The 22,268-nt window shown below is 38.4% G+C and overlaps 1 protein-coding gene across 9 annotated transcripts in view; it reads left to right on the plus strand.

The window, feature by feature from the left end:
* The first annotated feature begins 1,629 nt into the window (after positions 1-1,629).
* Positions 1,630-22,268, plus strand: part of LOC130907657 (rho-associated protein kinase 2-like) — a 52,969-nt gene continuing 32,330 nt past the window's right edge. For 3 of the 9 annotated variants that reach the window (XM_057822987.1, XM_057822989.1, XM_057822988.1), the window contains exons 1-8: positions 1,630-2,110; positions 8,781-8,862; positions 13,229-13,329; positions 15,505-15,642; positions 15,725-15,985; positions 17,673-17,817; positions 17,915-18,053; positions 20,184-20,275. In XM_057822987.1, the coding sequence (XP_057678970.1) occupies positions 2,015-2,110; positions 8,781-8,862; positions 13,229-13,329; positions 15,505-15,642; positions 15,725-15,985; positions 17,673-17,817; positions 17,915-18,053; positions 20,184-20,275 (1,054 nt within the window). In that variant the 5' untranslated portion in view covers positions 1,630-2,014. Of the gene's footprint in view, positions 2,111-8,780; positions 8,863-13,205; positions 13,330-15,504; positions 15,643-15,724; positions 15,986-17,672; positions 17,818-17,914; positions 18,054-20,183; positions 20,276-22,268 lie in introns of all 9 variants that reach the window. The other 6 variants (XM_057822992.1, XM_057822991.1, XM_057822993.1 and 3 more) reach the window with 4 other exon arrangements.

Genomic DNA, 22,268 nt, shown 5'->3' on the forward strand with positions numbered 1-22,268 from the left:
TCTATTTTGTGGAATCGACGGCCTAATCGCAGCTGCGATATTGCCATGCGATCGGTCTAATTCCTGGATCTTCGAGTGAGTAAAAAACGCGGATTTGGATTAGTATTGCTATCTTTTTGTTGACTATTCTTCATGGGAGTTTTCCCCAAATCATACTAAATAATTAAAGCACTATGGCACGCTACAGTGACGACAGTGACTCTGACGTGGACCTTACAACAATGTTGGAGTTCGTCAGGGAATGCGTGTTTGCGTACTGCTGAGCTCCCGAGTGAAGAGTGGTCAAGGTGGAAATATTATTTTTTGTGAATAAATGTGTATAAGTGGAAGCTTCTCCCCTTTCTGGTACTTTTATACACGTATCCTAGCTACCACGCGTTACAATGTACAAGACCTGGATTACACAAGGTGTGCTCTTTGGCCTGTACTGTATGTAAAGCACACGACAGCTCTGGATGCTAACAATCTACATAATTATATTGGGAAAACGTTTGAAAATGCAATTTGCTTACCTTGAATATCTGCTAATAAAACCGGAGTTCCCGAATCCCAACAGCATGCACTCTCGCTCCCACCCGGAGTTCCCAACTTCCCAACAGGACTCTCTCACATCACCAGTTTTGCCCAACTTTTGTCTTATCAGGTATTTGCTGCACGCATTTTTCCCTGAAGCTCGTCTTGTGAACGACCGACAGTGTTGTCCTGCGCTTCACTTTTCAGATCTGGTTCAAATAGGAAGGGTAGAACTGACGACATGTTGGGAAAGCTAACCAGTGACAAGCTGGAATTTCGGCATTCGGGGCCAGTGACGTCACGCACTGCGACGTAACAACAATGGCGACCTATCACTTAAAATAATTTTACAAACTTTATTAAAACAAAAACATTAAGAGGGGTTTTAATATCAAATTATTATAACTCATACTAACATTTATGTTTTAAGAATTACTTGTCTTAAAAATAGAGGATCCCTTTAACATTGTTTTATGGTTCATGAACTATTGTTGACAAATAGTTGATTTATGATTGACCGGGAAATTTGATTGAAAAGTAATTGAACTATGGATGTTTTGGTCGAAAACATAACATTGAGTCAGCGTTGTTCCAATATTATTAATAATTGAAATGACCTTTAGCTGTTGTAAGGTTTTCAACGTTGAAAGAACATTAATTGAGGGTGCTAAAGTGACGTTGATTCATCGATATAAGATCGACAGCGGAATGTTGAGCCAACATCTTTTCTGCGATCTGGGACACTGTTATTAACAAAGGTGTATTTTGTTTAATAACATGAATTACATTAGTTTGCAGTTATTAAAGATTGCCAAAAATAGACGATTTCAAAAAAAAAAAAACGAGTTGGAAAATTCGTCACATTTAAATGACATTAAAATGCCAGCTGTTTGCACGTCACTAATATAAAGATAGTTAGCAACAGTGACCCATTAGACATACAACGCAAACCAAAATAGGAAAAAAAGAATGAAAAAGAAAAAAAATCTCAGTTCTATCCCAACTTTCCCTCATTTCCTCCCTATTTCCTCCCTAAGATTTCATTATCAATTGAGTCCAGTTTAAAAGAGAATAAGCGAGAGCTTTTAACTTGGTAGTGCTCACCGGAAATAGAATGCCGCGCATTAGCTGACGAATGTGTGTGTCTCTCGCCTTGGATAAACTGTACTCGGATCAGTTTTACTCCAGTTTTCACCTGGAATAAGACGCGGGCTCACCTGAGCAGGGAAAACCCACCTGCTTTCGGGTCCAAAGAGTCTGCTTGGCCGGTTCACCTGCCTGTGGACACTTTAAAGAACAAATACCGCTACCGCAGAACTTTGGCCGAAGATAATTCATTAACCTGCCGAACTTTTAACTACTTACCGGAGTGCTGGTACAACGAGATTTGGCCAGTCGTGAGAAGTCGAGTCAAGATACTTCAAAAGGACAGGGGGGAAATATCACACTTCCGGTGTGAATTTTAATTTTTTTACATGATATCTGAAGAGGAATTTTAACCATGCTTGGGGCGGAGAGCAGAGTGGAGAGCCGGTTTATGAAGCTGGAGGTCCTCATGAGGAACCCAGAGTCGGTGTTAAATTTGGAAACATTGCTGGTGAGTTAAAAAAACAAAAAGAAAAAATACATATAAATATTCATTAATGGTGTCAATGTCATTACAGTAGTCGTTAATGGCCGCAGGTTATAAGAGCTCATATGACACTATCTGTAAACACAAAAACACTCACGGGACAGGTTGTTAAGTAGACTTTAGAGATGAGATCTAAGATAAGGCTGCTGACAATTAAATTAAACTAGACGGATTAAATAAATACTAGACACTACACAGATTAGTAATATTTCAATTCTGGGATTCTGGTGTTAAAAAATCTCAGTTTCCTTCCTGTGTGGAGTTTTCAATGGGTAGCTACTGCTTCCGTCCGCATTCCATAAACAGGCATGTTGGGTTCAGTGAACAATCCTAAATTGTCCTTAGTTTTGAATGTTTGTCTTTATGTGTCAGCGAATGACTGACAAGCGACCAATTATTCTCCATGAATAAGCTGTCATGGACTCAAGAGGGAAAATACTATAGAAAGTGGATGGATTCAGTGTTTATCAAATATAATGATCAGTTAATGGTAGGCTATCTTTAGCTATGTGCTGTTGTGTGGTGGCAACTCAAAGTTCACCTGCCAGTTGTTGCTTCCCATCACCTTTTATTAGGAATGTAGAAGTTTAAGTACCATTCTTTTTGGGGGTTTTCCTATAGTTGGGTCATTCAGACTCAGCCATGTTTGTTAAGCAAGTGTGTACAACAGTTCTAAATGTTTGAAGCTAATTGTACTTGAAAATGACATCATCCATTGACAATTAAAGAAAATATGGGTGCATGTTTGTTCCTCCCAAAATGACACCGGCCTCATCAGACAGACACAGCAATGTCTCCCAAGCAAACTAACTGCTATGGGTACCTCCCACGCAGGAAGAGTGATGTCACATCCTGGAATTGAGATGGCGATAACCCACTCTGACCTCACGTCGGCCCCTTCCCATTTGTTCACTAACACAAATGTTCTTGATGTCGTTGTTATCGGTTAAATAAATACCAGTGAAAACATGAGATTTTTCAAGGTTGAGCAGGTGTTGCAACTTCAGTGTTTGCAGTTTTTGTGTATACTTATTTGAGGATGACTGGTCAGGCTTCACTATAGCACATACAGTACATTAATAATCATTAACAACAGGGGATTTTTTTTTTTTTTTTTTTTTTTTTTTTTTAATGAAATACCAACCTTGTTAATCTAAAATCGCAGTTCAGTCATACTAACATACACGAAATCTACAAAATTTTGTAAAGTTGTTCCAAGATTAAACTCTTGCAATAGTAAAAATATGTATTCAATAACTGTACAGGCAACTTTTTAAATAGCGTTTTTACATTCCAATAGTAGGACAACCTTTCTCTGTATCAGCTAGTCTACCATGCTTCTTGCTGGAATATCAACCTACTGGAAACTTTTATAATGCATGCTCTCAGCTGACTGCCATCGCTACCTACGCCTCCACTAATGTGATGCTTTGAGCATAGTCAACATTTTAATTACTCCCTATCTAAAGTATTAATTTTGTTTGAAGTCATTTTCTGTATTTTTGCCCATCGATTGGCAGCATGAGAACACACGTTATTGTGGTTGCTTTTTTTGGGTACTACATTTTGGCAGAGTAGGTAGCCTTGAATGATTGTATTCACACCCCCGCCCCCCAGTCACACACACACACACATTCTCCTTGAGTTGCATTATGAGCTGGAGCTGTGGAAGATTCTTTTATGACTGGATGCATGATGATCTTATAATCATAACCACATCAGATGATATGATTTGACTGCCAATTGTGACGAAAATTACAAACTGATGAACACTAGGAATATGACAATGATTGTTTTATCAAACTTGTGCAGGTAATAAATTGTTATTGCCATGTCATCACGTGAGCTTTTTATGGTCATAAGATTTAGTGAGGCTCTGCATTACATACATTGCGTTTATGCAATTATAATTACCGGTAACTATATTTATACATATATATTTTTTATTTTGGGATGGAAAGCAAAGCATCTAAGAGTCTGAGTGAAGTCAAAAACCTTTGGAAAAATCCGTCGTCTCCTATTTCTCATCCTTTTCTTTACTTGATCTTCTTTCTTACAATTACGCCCAGAATGTAGCTTGACTTTCATTTGACAAAAATATTTTTTTTGTGAGGTTTAGTTGCTTTCAGATAGAGAAAGAACGATGTATCGGGCCAGTATTTGGAAATTTGACGTACATCTGTATCGGGCTTTTTTTTTTTTTTTAATCTGACTGGCAGATATGAAAAAGTCAATTTAAAACTAGTGATAGGGACTAGGGATCGGGTGAAAAGATCGAGTTTTTAATTTAAAAAAATATTTGTTTTTCTGCTTCATGCTCGTAAAGCCTCGCTCTCCCTCCTACTGCTTTTCTTGGTCAGCAATGCACTGCGAGTTTGGTTGTTGAAGTTAACGATGAATGACAGGCTTTGAAGCTTTGATCTTGCTTGAGAAGCTTGGCATCGCTACCTTCAAAGACGCCGAATGGGTCAATCATTGTTTAGCTTGTTAAACATTAGTGTGCTTTGGCAACTCATTGTGTGTGTGGGCGCGGCTGTTCTGACCAGTGAGCGGATTTGACTGGACTCACTCGATGAAGCATTTAATAAAGACAAGCATTTTCCAATGTTATTCTTGTTTTAAAATAATCTGCATTACAAATGCCGCACGGTGGGAAAGTGACATGTTTAAAACTTTTTTTTTTTGGAACAACACTTTTTATGGAGAGCTATTTATTTAAACTTTTATTCAACTTTATAAAAGATGTTTGAGTCTAGGAAATTCAGGCACTTCTGGAGCTATTACTTTTTTATTTGTGTGATTCAATTAAGTTCAGTGTTTGCATTATTATTACCTACTAATAATCGGTATCGGTCTTGAAAAACTCGGTTGATCTCTACTTTCAGACAAGTTACTTAAATTTTGATCTCCATTACAATAACCATCTAGTTGTGGACATGACTTAAATAAACAGTAGGATTCTTGCTCTTAGGTGGACAAATGTCCTGACCTTAAAATTTTCATTGTCAGGTTGGTCTATGCTCTGACACTGAATACACGTTTTCCATTGACGGTAGAAAAAAAAAAAACCAAAACAAAACAAAAAAAAAAACAATAATGCAGGCAGGTACAGCTAGCAACCAAATTTTTATACCAAAAATTAAAACAGTCTTGAAATACAAATGAAAAAAAAGACATCATGTGGAGATGATATTCATCACAGGTTTGCCTCATGCATCATCTTTTTCTGTTCGTTCTTTCTTGATTTTTTTTCTTTCCATTTGATGCTTTTTTTTTATAAGCATAACTGTCACACAAGTGGGTGTGTGTGTGAACATGTTAAAAAAACAAACAAAACAACAATAATATACTTTTGATAATAAAAGAGACCACATTTGTTGATGCAACAGGCTTGAAGCAACACTAGGTAACTTTTCCACCTTCATAAAATATTTTCATAATATTTGTGATGCTATGTCGACTGACAACTAGTTAAGTGACACCTTTTTTATACCTTGAGTGGGCTGTAACACTTTCATCCTCACTAATTAATTTTTAGAAGGGTGGCAGGAACCCTGCCACAAAAAAAAAAACTACAAATGTGCTGACTGATGTATGGCATACGTCACTTCCCTTTCCCCATTCATTATAAAGACTGAAGTCAATGCGAACACTTTCGCGCAAATTCTGCAAAGCTGGCAGAATAACAAAAGAGGCAACAAGTTTTGTCCCCTGAGGGGGGGGGGGGGAGGAGGCTACTAGGATACTCAAGAATGAACATTGGCCCGGCTTTCACTTGCTGGCGTGAACATCCCCCCCCCCCCCCCCCCCCAAAAACAAACTCGTCAACGCTAACGAGTTCGGGTGGGATGGTGGGATTAGCCACACTAAACCACACGGTTGCTAACCGTCATATTCTGTTGTTTAGCCACAACTGGATTCATTACCTTATTACTATTCATCATTCACACAGCAGCTGGAAACAGAAATGTCATTTAATACATCGGCAGGCGACCGGGAGATCATGATTTTATGACACTATGCGGGTCCTCATTGGAAACTTAGTCTTCCTTAAGGCAAAACACTACCGCTTTTTTCCACCGGCGCCACTAAAATTGACCAAACTGAAAAGTTACGTAGTGTGGCTTTAATGCTTTGAATGTAACCACTACCATATATTCTTCTTTTACGACCCCTTGTTGATTGTGGTGCTACCTTTGAAGTACAGTGGGGCAAATAAGTATTAAGTCAACCACCAATTGTGCAAGTTCTCTGACTTGAAAAGATTAGAGAGGCCTATAATTGTCAACATGGGCAAACCTCAACCATGAGAGACAGAATGTGGAAAAAAAACAGAAAATCACATGGTTTGATTTTTAAAGAATTTATTTCCAAATTAGAGTTGAAAATAAGTATTTGGTCACCTACAAACAAGCAAGATTTCTGGCTGTCAAAGAAGTCTAACGAGGTTTAACGAGGCTCCACTCGTTACCTGTATTAATGGCACCTGTTTTAACTAATTATGGGTATAAAAGACACCTGTCCACAATCTCAGTCAGTCACACTCCAAACTCCACTATGGCCAAGACTAAAGAGCTGTCGAAGGACACCAGAGACAAAATTGTAGACCTGCACCAGGCTGGGAAGACTGAATCTGCAATAGGTAAAACGCTTGGTGTTAAGAAATCAAGTGTGGGAACAATTATTAGAAAATGGAAGACATACAAGACCACTGATAATCTCCCTCGATCTGGGGCTCCATGCAAGATCTCACCCCGTGGCGTCAAAATGATAACAAGAACGATCAGCAAAAATCCCAGAACCACACAGGGGGACCTAGTGAATGACCTACAGAGAGCTGGGACCACTGTAACAAAGGCTACTATCAGTAACACATTGCGCCGCCTGGGACTCAAATCCTGCACTGCCAGACGTGTCCCCCTGCTGAAGAATGTACACGTCCAAGCCCGTCTGCGGTTCGCTAGAGAGCATTTGGATGATCCAGAAGAGGACTGGGAGAATGTGTTATGGTCAGATGAAACCAAAATAGAACTTTTTGGTAGAAACACAGGTTCTCGTGTTTGGAGGAGAAAGAATACTGAATTGCATCCGAAGAAAACCCATACCCACTGTGAAGCATGGGGGTGGAAACATCATGCTTTGGGGCTGTTTTTCTGCAAAGGGACCAGGACGACTGATCTGTGTAAAGGAAAGAATGAATGGGGCCATGTATCGAGAGATTTTGAGTGAAAATCTCCTTCCATCAGCAAGGGCATTGAAGATGCGACGTGGCTGGGTCTTTCAGCATGACAATGATCCCAAACACACAGCCAGGGCAACAAAGGAGTGGCTTCGTAAGAAGCATTTCAAGGTCCCGGAGTGGCCTAGCCAGTCTCCAGATCTGAACCCCATAGAAAATGGAGGAGGGAGTTGAAAGTCCGTGTTGCCCAACGACAGCCCCAAAACATCACTGCTCTAGAGGAGATCTGCATGGAGGAATGGGCCAAAATACCAGCAACAGTGTGTGAAAAGCTTGTGAAGAGTTACAGAAAACGTTATTGCCAACCAAGGGTACATAACAAAGTATTGAGATGAACTTTTGGTATTGACCAAATACTTATTTTCCAGTATGATTTGCAAATAAATTCTTTAAAAATCAAACAATGTGATTTTCTTTTCTTTCACATTCTGTCTCTCATGGTTGAGGTTTACCCGTGTTGACAATTACAGGCCTCTCTAATATTTTCAAGTGGGAGAACTTCCACAATTAGTGGTTAACTAAATACTTATTTGCCCCACTGTAATTGAGAAAATGCTGCACTAATTAATAATAATGAAAAATGAAAAAAAAAAAAAAAAAAAAAAAAAAAGGGTTTCACTCAAATGTGCATTTGTGGTTTACGTGGTCATATTACAATTTAGGAATGGACTAAAATCTATTTGTGTTTATGATTAAAAAAACATTTCATGTTCCGTTTATTTTGGTAACATTGCAGAGAAACGTATACGCATAAACACGCTATGTGCGTAATGGCAGCGTCAGTCCAAAGCTATAAGCTATTGGTCCCACAATAAATGGCATGAGAGCCTGGTCTATTTCTATTCGTCTAGAGTGGGGGAGATCTCTCATCCCTGCTGCTATTTAAAGTTGTAGAATGGTTCCGGATGCCCCCTGCCCACCCAGGCACATGTCCACCAACTGAGAAGACACACCACACCGCCATGGCGTTTTGATTCCATGCTGAAACTTGATGCCCCCGATGACTCAAGTAGTGCTCAGTCCATTGAGCCGCTGTCTACTGTTTTTTCTCCTGCTGTGTTGACCTACAGGGAAGGGTCCTATTTTGAGATGAAAATGGCTGTTTTGTGATTTACAGCATTTCATCTAATTTGCTGCTTCATATTCAATACACCTGAGTTACAATGGTTTGGTCGGGTTAGAGAGTGGCAATGGTTGACACTTGTGGACCTAGGTACAGAATTGTGATGTTTCTTTTTTTGGCAGATGGCTGGATAGACAACGTGCCACTCTTCAGTATTAATATCTACATTAAAGAACACACAATGCTTTTAAAAAGATATAGTTTTTTTTATGACTTTAACTTTCCCTATTGACAGTATGTAGCTGATAATTATAATTTTCTTTTCCTTACAGGATTCCATAAATGCCTTGGCTCACGATTTGAACTATCCTGCTTTGCGGAAGAACAAGAACATTGAAACATTTCTCAACCGATGTGAGTGCATGAGGGCCCCTCATATAGAATATTTCTCCCCTTTATTTTTCCAAGCAAGGTCGTAGGTTTGCATAGGGACGGTAGGGACATAACACTACCAACTTTTCAGGAGGCTCAAGTTGTCCCCACCAACTTTTAAGCAACCTTATTTGCATTATAAAATAAGTTCAGTTGTGTAGGTAATTTACATTGTCTTCCAAATTCCAATATGTTGTAAGGATAGAATTGACCCTACCATTATTAAGTGAATTATTTTCTCTTGCTGAATGTGCCGGTGTTTTTTCCTTAAACGCACTTTTGATTGGCTGATGGCTTGACCCCCAAACACACACACTCATACGCACTCACAGCCTCAACATAAATATGTCGACAACATGCTGCCTCCTCTGCTCTCTTTGAAGAAGAGGGATATTAGAAGTTTTTTTCTGGCCAGCAGCAGCCACTGTAAGTAATGTGAAATGATGTCAATCTCTTGGAGGTGGGGAACACACCACTAATTTTGCTACTGAAAGACAGACCTGCACCAGATTTAGCCTAACATTAAAATGTGTGATTTTGCTAACCTGCAAAACTCGAAGCGGAAGCTGCTTAAAGTGAGTTCTTTTCTACTGTAAATGTTCATTAACTGTGAGAAATGTAGTTTTTTTTCCATAACTGCTCAACGCACTGATGCACTTTAAAGATGAAAACAAGAGGGAAGAAGGTGAAAGACACAACCAAATAAAGCAATGTATTACTGTTGTGGTGAGTGACAATGTAGGCTCACATGAAGTTCCATAGGTTAAATCCAGATATTTATTCTGGAAGTTTTCAAAATGTTTATTCTTAGTAGTTTTTGAAAACAAACGTTTGAATTGAACGGTGTATCACCTGAATCAATACACATGATAGTTTATTATAAGTCAATACAGTTTAATTTTTGCATTGATCATTTAGCCTATTAATTAATTAGGTTCATAATGTATATTTAGAAATGTAGCCCGATCCCCCGTTCAATCAATCTGTTTGGTCTTGTTAATATCCAGTGTACATGCAAGTTATGCTGACATATTGTCCCTACCAACATTGAGACCAAACCTACGCCCTTGTTGCCAAGAAACATATTTATGTCGGAAAACACTTAGGTGACTTGAAGTTCTGCTCTGAGACCCCCAATTTGTCCAGATTTCAAAATTGTCCGATTTGCAGATGTGATATATCATTGGAAAGCTTAAAATGTCAATTTTCTAGGGGAAGAAAAATTTTTAACAGGAGGGCATTTTAAAAAATCAAAAAATATTTTTTAAGCAGCAAAACCCTAACTGGAGGTGAGAGCACACGAGAGCAGAATTAAAGACGCCATGATTTTAACGAGATATTATGGCGTACTTACCTCGTTTCGATCCAAAAACTCCATATAACATGTATCATCGGGTGTCAAGACACAGATGTGAATGGCCACAGCTGGATTTTTTCAGGATTTTATGGCTGAAACATGGTAATATAACAAGGGTCAAGATGCAGAAATCGCAGACGTCAAGGAGTAATCGAGATTTTTATTTTAGTCTACTTACCCTTTTAAACGTTTTTTTTTTTTTTCAATTATTCTTTGTTTGGATCGAATATTTATCATCAAAAAATCGGGGAAAATGCAACAGTAACGAGAAAAATACAATTAAGTGATAGTTATGAGGTAGATATCCGTGACTTTTTTACAGACGCCAATTTTTTCATTGTGATGTAATTTGTTTAAAACTTTAAAATATGCGAGTAAAGAATTTTTTTAATTTAATTTTTTTTTTCAATGAAATATTAGATATCAATTGATGATTCTAAGCAAAAAAACAACAGACATTTTGAATAATAAATATGATTACCGTAATTTCTGGACTATAAGGCGCACCTGACTATAAGCCGCCACCCACCAAATTTGACACGAAAATGGCATTTGTTCATAGATAAGCCACACAGGACTATAAACCGCAGTTGTCCTCATTGTATTATGGGATATTCACACAAAAAGATATTAACTGGTAACACTTCATTTGACAATGGCATCATAAGACTGTCATGAGACCAAATGAACCACCATTAAGCTTTGAACCAATTGGGTGCAAAGCCTTATTGTTTCTAAAAGCTTCATTTGGCCACCACTGCTCCCTTGGGGACAACAGTCAACCTCTGCTGCCACCTGCTTTCAACACTGTTATCATCCAACATTCCTCCTAGCATGCATTGCGGCGCTACAGATGTAAATAACAATCATGTTCTGTGCTAATTATTTCTTCAGTTACTGTTCCAGTTGTTTCATTAATTGCTAGTTATGGTATTTAGTAACATTTTCTTGGATAGTGGTGCCATAATACTGTCATATGACAGTCATAATTATTACATGACAATGTCATAAGCATTAATGAATGCTTATAATAGAGGTCGGTTAGTGTCATCTAGCAAATTATCTCTTTTGAATGGCCGTAAAAAATCTGAGCTGGACATAAATGGAGTTAGTGAAATAATATGCCACATGACACATATTGACATCTGTCATAAGCATTCAGTAATGCCCATGATAGTGTCATGTAATAATTATGATGTTCTTATGACAGTCTTATGATGCCGCTGTAAAATAAAGTGTACCTATTAACCCAAATAAATCAACAAATAAGCCGCACTGGACTATAAGCCACAGGATTCAAAATGAGGGAAAAAAGTAGCGGCTTATAGTCCGAAAATTAGGGTACTTACCTTCTTTTTATAGCTGGGTTGAAACAAAAGCGGTTGCGCGACGTCTGTAAAAGGGGGTTTTCAGGGTAAAACGGACAAATTGAAAATAGTTCAGGGACTCAAAGCAGTTCTTTTGGCTTAAAATACAGGAGTGTATTTTATAGCGGGGTGCGAGAGCATAAATTGCTTTTTCAGCCTTGTCTGTGTTTTCCGCCTTTTACATTAAAACACAGGAAAGACCACAGATAAACCCTGAAAAGGGGTTACATAAATTTGTACCATCTAAAATATTATTTAATTGTTCTTGTTGACAATACAATATCTGCCTAGATAGTTAAAGATAGATTTTTCGGAATAATTGGTATTTAAATAATTTCCAATGGCACAATTGCGGAGGAACCACACTCATATCATATAGTCATCACAGAGTTAGAAAGCCAATGCAGCGAAAACTAGGCCCAACTGCAGATAGCAAAAACATGTGACTAATATATAAAGTATATAAATATCGTAATTTTTGGACTATAAGCCACTACTTTTTGCCCTCATTTTGAATCCGCGGCTAATAGTCTAGTGCGGCTTGTTTTTTGATTTATTTGGGTTAATAGGTAACACTTTATTTGACAGCGGTGTCATAAAACTCACAAGACCGTCATAATTATGACATAAAACTCTGATAGGCATTAATAAATGCTTATGACAGATGTCATTAAGAGTCATCCAAAAAATTTAGTCAGTAACTCCATTTATGTTCAGTCCAGATCTTTTACATCCATTCAAAAGTGAGAAAATTTGCGGTTTATCTATGAACAAATGCCGTTTTAGTGACAAATTTGGTGGGTGGCAGATTATATTCAGGTGCATCTTATAGTCCGAAAATTACGGTATATAAATTTATGTTTAACCCCTTCAGACCAGCATGTTTTCTGCATGGCAAAAAATAAAAATAAAAAATCTTTCAGCTGATTTTTATTCTACTCAAATACCAGAACAAAGTGCAATTTTTTGGTCTGGAATATTTCATGTTTTTATTGGTTATTTTTAATGTTAATGTTAAATTATTTTTAATGAGAAATGAGCACTTACAGTACATTTGCCTTTTTGAAGTTGCGTTTTGTCTCAGCTATTTTCAAAGAGCCAAAAATAGCAAGGTGTGCTACACCTCATGATTTGATTTCGATGGGTAAAGTTTCGTCCAATCATCCCTCAGGAGTGGCAATAGCAACTAAATTCTGTGTATTTATCGATTTAACAACGCGAAAGTGTCATGTCCATCAGCAGCATACTCAGGCCTGAAGAGGTTAAATATGCTTAATGTCAAAATATTAATTAAAATAAAATAAATAAAATCTAATCTGATATTGAAGGTCGTAAAACCACTATTATTCAGATCACCACTACATTAGCAAATTCACATTTCGAATTCCATAAAGGAAGGATGACTTCTACTATTGCGAGAATTGTTCATTCTGACAGTTTTTCTTCAAAGATTGAGGTGGCTGCTAGAGTTCCCCCATTAACTCTACTAGAAAATGTCTGATGAAGGCCTGACTTATATGTCCCTGATCTGGATGTTAGCAGCTGACCCTTTTCTCTCAACCCGAACGATTGAAGTCTGACCTGCGTTTTTCCATGGTTAGGCATCGCATCTCTCTCTTTGCAGATGAAAAGGCGGTGAGCCAGCTGCGCGAGCTTCAGGTCAAGCTCGAAGACTTTGAGAAGGTGAAGCTGATTGGAAGAGGAGCATATGGAGAAGTGCAGCTGGTGAGAGATCAATCTCATGACCCCAATGTACTGCACTTTGTACTAAGGTGTAAGACAGGGCACAGACAAGACCACAGCAATTCTGTCAGATAATGCTCAGTTTCTCCCAGAAAATGATTGCAATTACCGTACAAATGCTTTGGTTGTAATAGCTTCATTTATTTTGCTTTTAAATGAAAAAACACAAAAGAGAATGAAAAAAAAAATTAAATCATTATCATTTTACACAAAACTCCAAAAAAATGCGCCGGACAAAAGTATTGGCACCCTCAGCATAATACTTGGTAGCACAACTTTTAAACAAAATAACTGGGAACAAACGCTTTCGGTATCCATCAATGAGTTTCATTCAATGCTCTGCTAGAGTTTTAGACGATTTTTCTTTGGCCAACTGCTCCAGGTCTCTGAGATTTGAAGGGTGCCTTCTCCAAACTGCCATTTTCAGATCTCTACACAGGTGTTCATTGGGATTTAGGTCTGGACTCATTGCTGGCCACTTTAAAAGTCTCTGGTGCTTTCTCTCAAACCATTTTCTAGTGCTTTTTGAAGTGTGTTTTGGGTCATTGCCCTGCTGTAAGACCCATGACCTCTGAGGGAGACCAAGCTTTCTCACACTGGGCCCTACATTATGCTGCAAAATTTGTTTGTAGTCTTCAGACTTCATAATCCCATGCACATGGTCAAGCAGTCTATTGCTAGAGGTAGCAAAGCAACCCCAAAACATCAGGGAACCTCCACCATGTTTGATTGTGGTAACCGTGTCCTTTTCTTTGAAGGCCTCGTTTTTTATCCTGTAAACTACATGTTGATGCCTTTTTCCAAAAAGCTCTACTTTTGTCTCATCTGACCAGAGAACATTCTTCAAAAACATTTTTTGGCTTTCTCAGGTAAGTTTTGGCAAACTCCAGCCTGGCTTTTTTATGTCTCTGGGTCAGAGGTGGGGTATTCCTGGATATCCTACCATAGAGTCCCTGTTCATTCAGACGCCGACGATAGTACGGGTTGACTCGGTTGTACCCATGGACTGCAGGACAGCATGAAAATCGTTGGATGTTAGTCGAGGTTCTTTATCCACCATCCGCACAATCTTTCGTTGAAACCTCGTCAATTTTTCTTTTCCCTCCACATCTAAGGAGGTTAGCCACAGTGCCATGGGCTTTACACTTATTGATGACACTGCACACAGTAGACACAGGAACATTGAGGCCTTTGGAGATGGACTTGTAGCCTTGAGATTGCGGATGCTTCCTCACAATTTTGCTTCTCAAGTTCTCAGACAGTTCTTTGGTCTTCTTTCTTTTCTCCATGCTCAATGTGGTAAACACAAGGACACAGGACAGAGGTTGAGTCAACTTTAATTCATTTTAACTGGCTGCAAGTGTGATTTAGTTATTGCCACCACCTGTTATGTGTCACAGGAAAGTAACAGGTGCTGTTAATTACACAAATTACAGAAGCATCACATGATTTTTCAAAGGGTGCCAATTCTTTTGTCCAGCCCATTTTTGGAGTTTCGTGTAAAATGATTATCATTTATTCATTTATTTATTTTTCCATTCTATTTTGTTTTTTCATTGTAAGCAAAATAAATGAAGATACATGTATTACTACTAAAGCATTTGTAATTGCAATCATTTTCTGGGAGAGAATGAGCATTATCTGACAGAATTGCAGGGGTGCCAATACTTTTGGCCAGCACTGTATGTCAACAAATCCCAGCTTTACAATTGTACCATGTCTTATTAATGCTAATTCAGTCTGAGATTGCCCATCACCAGGCTCCTTCAGAAGCCATTGAAAGAAAATCACCCTGACAACTATGAATCATCACCCATGCCTAATAATAAGATTAATTCCTCTCTGACAGTGTCAATCGAAATTAAGCACTATTTTAGCAGAACTCTTGCTCTTAAAGCCATTTGACTGACAGTAGATGCTCAATTTTTATGTGTGCTGAGAGTTTTGTGTTGCAAACCTGTCTGGACAGGAGTAGATTGTGGTACTACATAGTGATAGAGGGGGTTGGTTTAAAAACATGTGTCAGCATGTTGTTTTCTAGGCGTGGGCCTGTAATTTATACCTTATGTCTCCTCTGTTACCTTAAACATTGTGACATGTGATAAAATTGTAAGTCTGGAAGCTAATGCTGTTTGTATGACAATTTCATACTTTTAGGTGCGACACAAGGCCTCACGGAAGGTTTATGCAATGAAGAAGCTCAACAAATTCGAGATGATTAAGCGATCTGACTCAGCTTTCTTCTGGGAGGAGAGGCACATCATGGCCTTCTCAAATAGTCCCTGGGTCATCCAGGTGTGGACATATTCTTATCCATATTGTTATGCTCACCTGGTGGTGGCTGTAACTGATATGTGCATGTGCAATTGTTTCTTAGTTGTGTTGTGCCTTCCAAGACGATCGTCACCTTTACATGGTGATGGAGTTCATGGCGGGTGGTGACGTAGTCACACTCACAATGAACTACGACATACCAGAGGAGTGGGCTCGCTTCTACACGGCCGAGGTGGTGCTAGCCCTGGACGCCATCCACTCCATGGGCTTCATCCACCGTGACGTCAAACCTGACAATATGCTGCTTGACCAGCACGGGCACCTCAAGCTAGCTGACTTCGGCACATGCATGAAGATGGACTCTGTAAGTTTGCATCTTTGATTTTTGACCTTTTTTTCAAAACCCAATGAGCTTTGAAAAGCTGGCTGCCTTTTAGACAACTAAATTGCCCCATCTAGTGTTAAGATTGGAACACTGAAACGCAGCACATGATATATCTTGAAGTTTGGTGAGAGATTATTGGTGGTTCAAATCTCTTTGTAGAATTTAATTTTGATCTTTGTAATGTTCTTTAAAAAAAAACACACAATCATAAAAGATAACTGAAGACTCTAAAGTGTCAACACTTTATTTGTTAATGTGAAGTGGTAGTTGTCTATATGCCTTGTAAATTGTCGACTGAATGGCGAGCTGTTCAGGGTCTACTCCTTTTCACGCCCGAATTAATTTGTAATAGGCTTCAGTTTCACACCAGGTTATTGAAGCACTGTTAGTTAAAAAAATAGCTAAGATTAATCTTTAAAGTATAAAATAAAACCAGGACTCCACTAGCACAAGGAATTTAGCAAACACAATGTCAGTGTAGCAGCTCCAATGATGTATGGATATTCATTTTTCTTTTTCAGAACCAAAATTTTAAACTGTTTTCAGGTGATTAAATAAAATGTCTTATGTATGTATTTTTATCAGGAACTACTGCACAATTTACACCCCTTTTTTAAGGCTCATGGAACTAAACTGATTTTAAGGAACCAGTCCTGTACTGTCAACCCCGTAAACGTACTGCTTGGCTAATGTAAACGGTTTATTACTGTGACAATAATGGGTTTGGTTTGGGCCTAAACTAGGCAAGTGACTTTTATTTGTGGTTGGGTGTGAGAAAAAGTGAATGCAATTAAAGATGTCCCAGCATGTTCACTGGCGAAGGCAGCAATTACAGTATTGGCCCGATTATAAGACTTATTATAAGACGACCCCCTCTTTTTCAAGACTCAAAGTGGAAAAAAGACTTTTTGAACACCTAATTCTTATACAGGAAATAATTACAGTACATCCGAAACAAATGATTATAACAATATATTTGAGAGAAAAAGCAGGTTATTTTGCCTCATTCAAATCTTAACATCTGAACATTTAAATATGTAAACTAAAGTGCAATCACATTGGTAAATAAATGGCCTCTGGTTTTTGAAATGTAAATAAACCTATCTATTGTGATAAAACAACAAAATTGCAATAACTGCATTAACCATCAACGTGAAGTCTAAATGTAACTGTAGTCTTGAAACAAATTTGAATAAGGAAAACATTGCAATAAAATAATGCAAACTGGTTAAATTTGAGAGTAGCTGAGATCTGTCGTGACAGAACATCGCTTCAATGATATCTGGCGTCATCTAGCGTCGTGAATGGGGAGAGTAGCTGAGATCTGTCATGACAGAAGAACATCGCTCCAATGATATCTGGCGCCATCTAGCGTCGTGATTGGGTATAATGTCTAGACCGCGATTTATAAGACGACATCCTCTTTTTCAATCTTATTTCAATTCAAAAAACACCGTCTTATATTCGGGCCAATACGATAATTCACAACACTTAAAACAGTTGTCATTTTCTTAATATTCATTTTTTTCTCTATAAAGAGTTTACTAATTCACTTGTGACATACAGCAATCTCATGTTGTTTTAACAATTTTTTTACCTCTTTACCGTTATGTTAATTATTAGTTACTTTCCTTACATAATATCTAGTGTTTTTGTGCATCCAAAGACAGGCATGGTGCGTTGTGACACTGCCGTGGGCACGCCCGACTACATCTCCCCAGAGGTGCTCCAGTCTCAGGGGAGCGTGGGTCATTATGGGCGCGAATGCGACTGGTGGTCTGTGGGGGTCTTCATATACGAGCTGCTAGTGGGTGAGTGACCTCTTGAGGATGTAATGTGTAAATACACCTATTGACCACAATATTAGGTACAACTTGAGAACATTTTAATAAAAATCTTGTTACATAGGTGAAACTCCTTTTTACGCTGAATCCCTGGTTGGAACCTACGGAAAAATCATGAACCACAAGAATTCCCTAATTTTCCCTGATGATGTAGAGATGTCCAAGGACGCCAAAGACCTCATCTGTGCCTTTCTAACTGACAGGTTTGTCGTTATATTCTTCAGCTTCATAAACCAATGAGTTTAGTAATTAATGATAATACCACCATGTTATGAAATAAAATAAAATTATGTTCCTGTCTTGTAATCATTTTATTTTTGTTGCTTGGGTCCAAACTAAATGAAAAAATGCCACTAAAAAGCCAAAAGTTAGGTTTTGCTGAAATTATAAGAAAGATATATTCAAAATTTCCGATTTCACGTCCTAGTTATGCAGAAAATATTTATTAGATGTTAGAGGGCTGCAGCTATCGATTATTTAAGTGACTGATTAATCTATCGATGAATTAGTTCGATTAATCGAGTAATCAGCGTTGCAGAATAATTTTTAGAGATGTAAAACAAAGAAACAAGTGTGTATCCTTGCAATAATATTTATGTTGACCTGCTTGTCCATTGGCGCCAAGATTGAACTTTCAAAAGAGCATTAAATGTGAATATGAAATAAAATACTCTAGTGTTTCTTCAAACTATACAGAATGGTACTTTCATTTCATAAGAACAATAGATACACTTCAAAATATATTTGAATACCTAAGCTTCGCATCAAATGGTATAAAATATAAATGAGGATCTGCGTTAAATAAAACAAACAAAAAAAGTTCAAATGGCTAATTAGTCAAATTGATATGTAATTTTAGTCGATCAAATTAAACTTGTATAGCAAAAGTCTGCTAGCTTAAATGCAATGAAATGTTATACAATATATACATATATATATATTGTGATCCTCTTAACAAATTATTCAAATCACATATTCCCACAAAAAATGTATAAATATGCCTCTAAAGTAAATTACAAATGCATAATGTTATGTTGGCCTTCACAGAGAGCAGCTGGATTCACCTCATTTGAGACTATGACTTTTGTCATATTAAATGTTGCCAACAGAGGGCAGTGTATCCTCCCAAATCAATAAAACTAAATGCAACACTTTCAAAACAAACCATTACAATGCCACTCTAACTTAACGAATCATCAAAGCAGCAAAATTGAATTTGAAGCTTTTTCCTAATCGAGTTACTCGATTTAATCGATTAATTGTTGCAGCACTAAAATGTTATTTCTCTGTATTTCAGGTACGACCAAGTCTATAAAATAAGGAGGACAATGCACATATCGCTACATATAAAAGCATTAGAAAGTACAAGAGGAAAGAAAAGTGAAAAATAGAATTTCAAAGTCGTGACCACAAACCCAAACTTTACGAGGAACAAAAGTGTTTTATATGTCAATGCGACGAAACAAGCTATAGCATATAGTATAGTATTGTATAGTATAGTATCTCCTATAAGAAATACTACTTAGAACCTGGGAACAAAATACAGTACAGTATGTGTCACATGGTGTAATGATAACTAGGAATAATTGTTAGCCTTAAAAAAACTATTAGTGGTTCTAAACAATTTGGGGCAAAACTTTTGACGCACAAAATAATTGGCTCATAAGTCTTTACCCTGTTGAAGAGACAACTTCCTATTTACGTCAGTTGCTCTGCCCCCACCTGAGATTTTTCAGTACAGAAGAGCCTTTCACTTTTCTTCCCTCTGTTTATTTACCCTCTCTCTCACCATTCTTTCAGGTGAAAAAGTCACCTCACACAAACATAATCCCTGTTATCACTGTGCTGCATGATTTCATACTCCCATTCTTTCATTAGACAAAACATTTGCCGATTGCACTCTCTAATTTCTTTTTCAATGTTGGCGGGGGTGTTTTAATTTGACTCCTTTCCCTTTTTTGCACCCGCCCCGCCGTTTTCTTCCTCTTGGCTGAGTTTGGAATGTCCCACACGTGGCAAGGCCAAGCTGCCGCGCCCCTCCGTCCATGCACCCGGCAGTGAAATAGTGAGAAAGAAGGGGGAGAGAAATTGCAGGTCGAGTTTCAGAAACGTTCAAGGGGAGGGATGCTGTTATAGTAAATCTGAACTTTATTATCTCAGGCGGTCACAGCAGGTTCTGTTGCGTGTCCATTAGTGGTCATGTGGTTGTTCTTACTTGTCACTGCGGCCTCCATCTAGTGGTCAGTCCTCTAAAAAGTGACTGTATTGTACAGGAGATGATGCTGGTGGGAGGTGTTTTCAGTTTGATTGTTTCACGCCCCCACTGTGCGCAGGGAGGTTCGTCTGGGCCGCACTGGAGTAGAGGAGATCAAAACACATCCTTTCTTCAAAAGCGACCAGTGGACCTTTGACAACATTCGAGAAAGTAAGTGCCCTTTTTTTGGAAATGGGATTGTATACTTTTTGTTTTTACCAATCTGGTGCCATTAGAGGAAGTCATAGTTGATGGTGCGCCCTGTATGTTTGGCACACATGCTCTCCATTTGCTCATCCTGCATGAGGGGACACAGAATACCTGCGGGCAGGAGCGAGACATAGCAAATATTCTTTGCTTTATGTGAAGTTTGTACTGGAATAACAATATATTCTCAGAACATGCAGTATAGAGTCACAGTAATCAATGACAAAAGCTGTTGGTATTTGAGGCAAAATATTCTAGAACAGCCTGATAAGTGTGAGCCAATTATTATGTCATTTTATCTGGCCTTCATCAAGCTTGATGTGGGTGCGTTGTGTAAATACATGACACATTTGTGCGACATAGTTTTGTTTTGTGTTTTATCTCGGACAGAGCAGTAAAATAACACTCTAAAACAAGAGAAATCACATATTGCCTCAATGAAAATAAATTAGTGCTTATGGTCTTTACATTTAGTGTTCTGTTAGCAATGAATGTTAGCCTGCATTTATTCATTCAGGTCATGTTGGACTTTTTCAGCATCAAGATAATATTGAAAGGTGGTATTTGCACTTTAAAACAGTTGAAGTAGTTTCATTTTTAGAATCTGCTCTTTGAATGCATGTATATTTTTTATTAGGAGTGCATTCACAAGAACGGAAACATTAGTTATGAAGTGGTCATATTTGAAAAACGGATTTATTGTTGCAGTATGAAGGGAGTCTTTTCAGTGTAAGATTCTGTGTAACCTCCTTCAGTTTCACTGCCCTCCATTATGACAACACATGACCTGTGATCAGAATCTGGCACGTCTGGTAGTTAAAACCCCCACTGTGCACACAAACGACCCTCTACCATCCTTTAGGGTTTGATGCGAGATATACAGTTTAAAAATAACAGAAATGCCCCCTACTGCGTTCACCTCGTAAGTTCCAGTTTAAGACGTCGTCACCACGGTTGACTGGATAGACGTGCCCGGCCCTATTGGTAGGGGCGGGTGGGGCCAGCCGTGCGGCGGGGCCTAATGAGAAGGGATGCCCCACTCGTGGGGTTTGCTCCCGCTCTTCCTCTGTCACTGTGGCCAGGTCTGTCTGTCATTAGCTACCCTCGATCAGGGTGCATTCTGGGAAGTGGAGCCACAAGGACCCGTTTTCTCTTTCCGGCTCACCACTTTTTGGCTTTTTTTATCCTGATTTGCTCCATTTCTCTGCACCATACTTACACATTCGTCACCATGAGAATGAATTAAAGTGCCTGTGACAGCATAAAAAATATCTTAAATAGCATTACTATGTGAATTAATATCATATTTTGAGACGATTCGACTATATACAACAATTTGGCAAAGTGCATATGATGAGAAATTTGTCTTTTATTCTGCCGTTTAGCCCCACCTGTTATTATTGCGCTTTATCAGCCCGAGCTGGATAATGACATCGGCAGGGTCACAATTTCAGCTGATTTAGAATTCAGCCCATTGAGGGGGAAGATTCAGAAATGCGACAGAGAGCACCAAAATGTCATCATTGTTTTAATCCTTCTACTCCTATATTTTTACAAGATATTCTTTTTATCTAAGTATTTTTTTCCCCAATTGCTAAATGAATGGTATTGTCATGACAAATAACGGGACTGTGCTAAATGGAATATGAAATATTAAAAATGCATTTATTCAGTACGACAGGGCAAAATTACTGCATAATGGTCAAAACTGCTGACTTCTTAACCTCCTGAACAGTATTTTATGCCGCTGGAGTTAGTCCCGCTTTTGTTATGTCTCTGCCCTGGCTTCGGAGACAGAAGAAAGAGCGTAAAAAACGGCGGGCTGACAGTGCTCGTTGCCGGGAATGAATGCAGAAAATAGCCCATTCTCGGCGGACAAACCGGCCAACGTTGGAGCTCGGAGCTGCTCTTGGCCAATCCGAGGAAAGCGCGTTCTCGGCGGGCACGCGAAGAGGAC

Source organism: Corythoichthys intestinalis, chromosome 19, assembly GCF_030265065.1.
Source record: "Corythoichthys intestinalis isolate RoL2023-P3 chromosome 19, ASM3026506v1, whole genome shotgun sequence".
Taxonomy (NCBI): Eukaryota; Metazoa; Chordata; class Actinopteri; order Syngnathiformes; family Syngnathidae; genus Corythoichthys; species Corythoichthys intestinalis.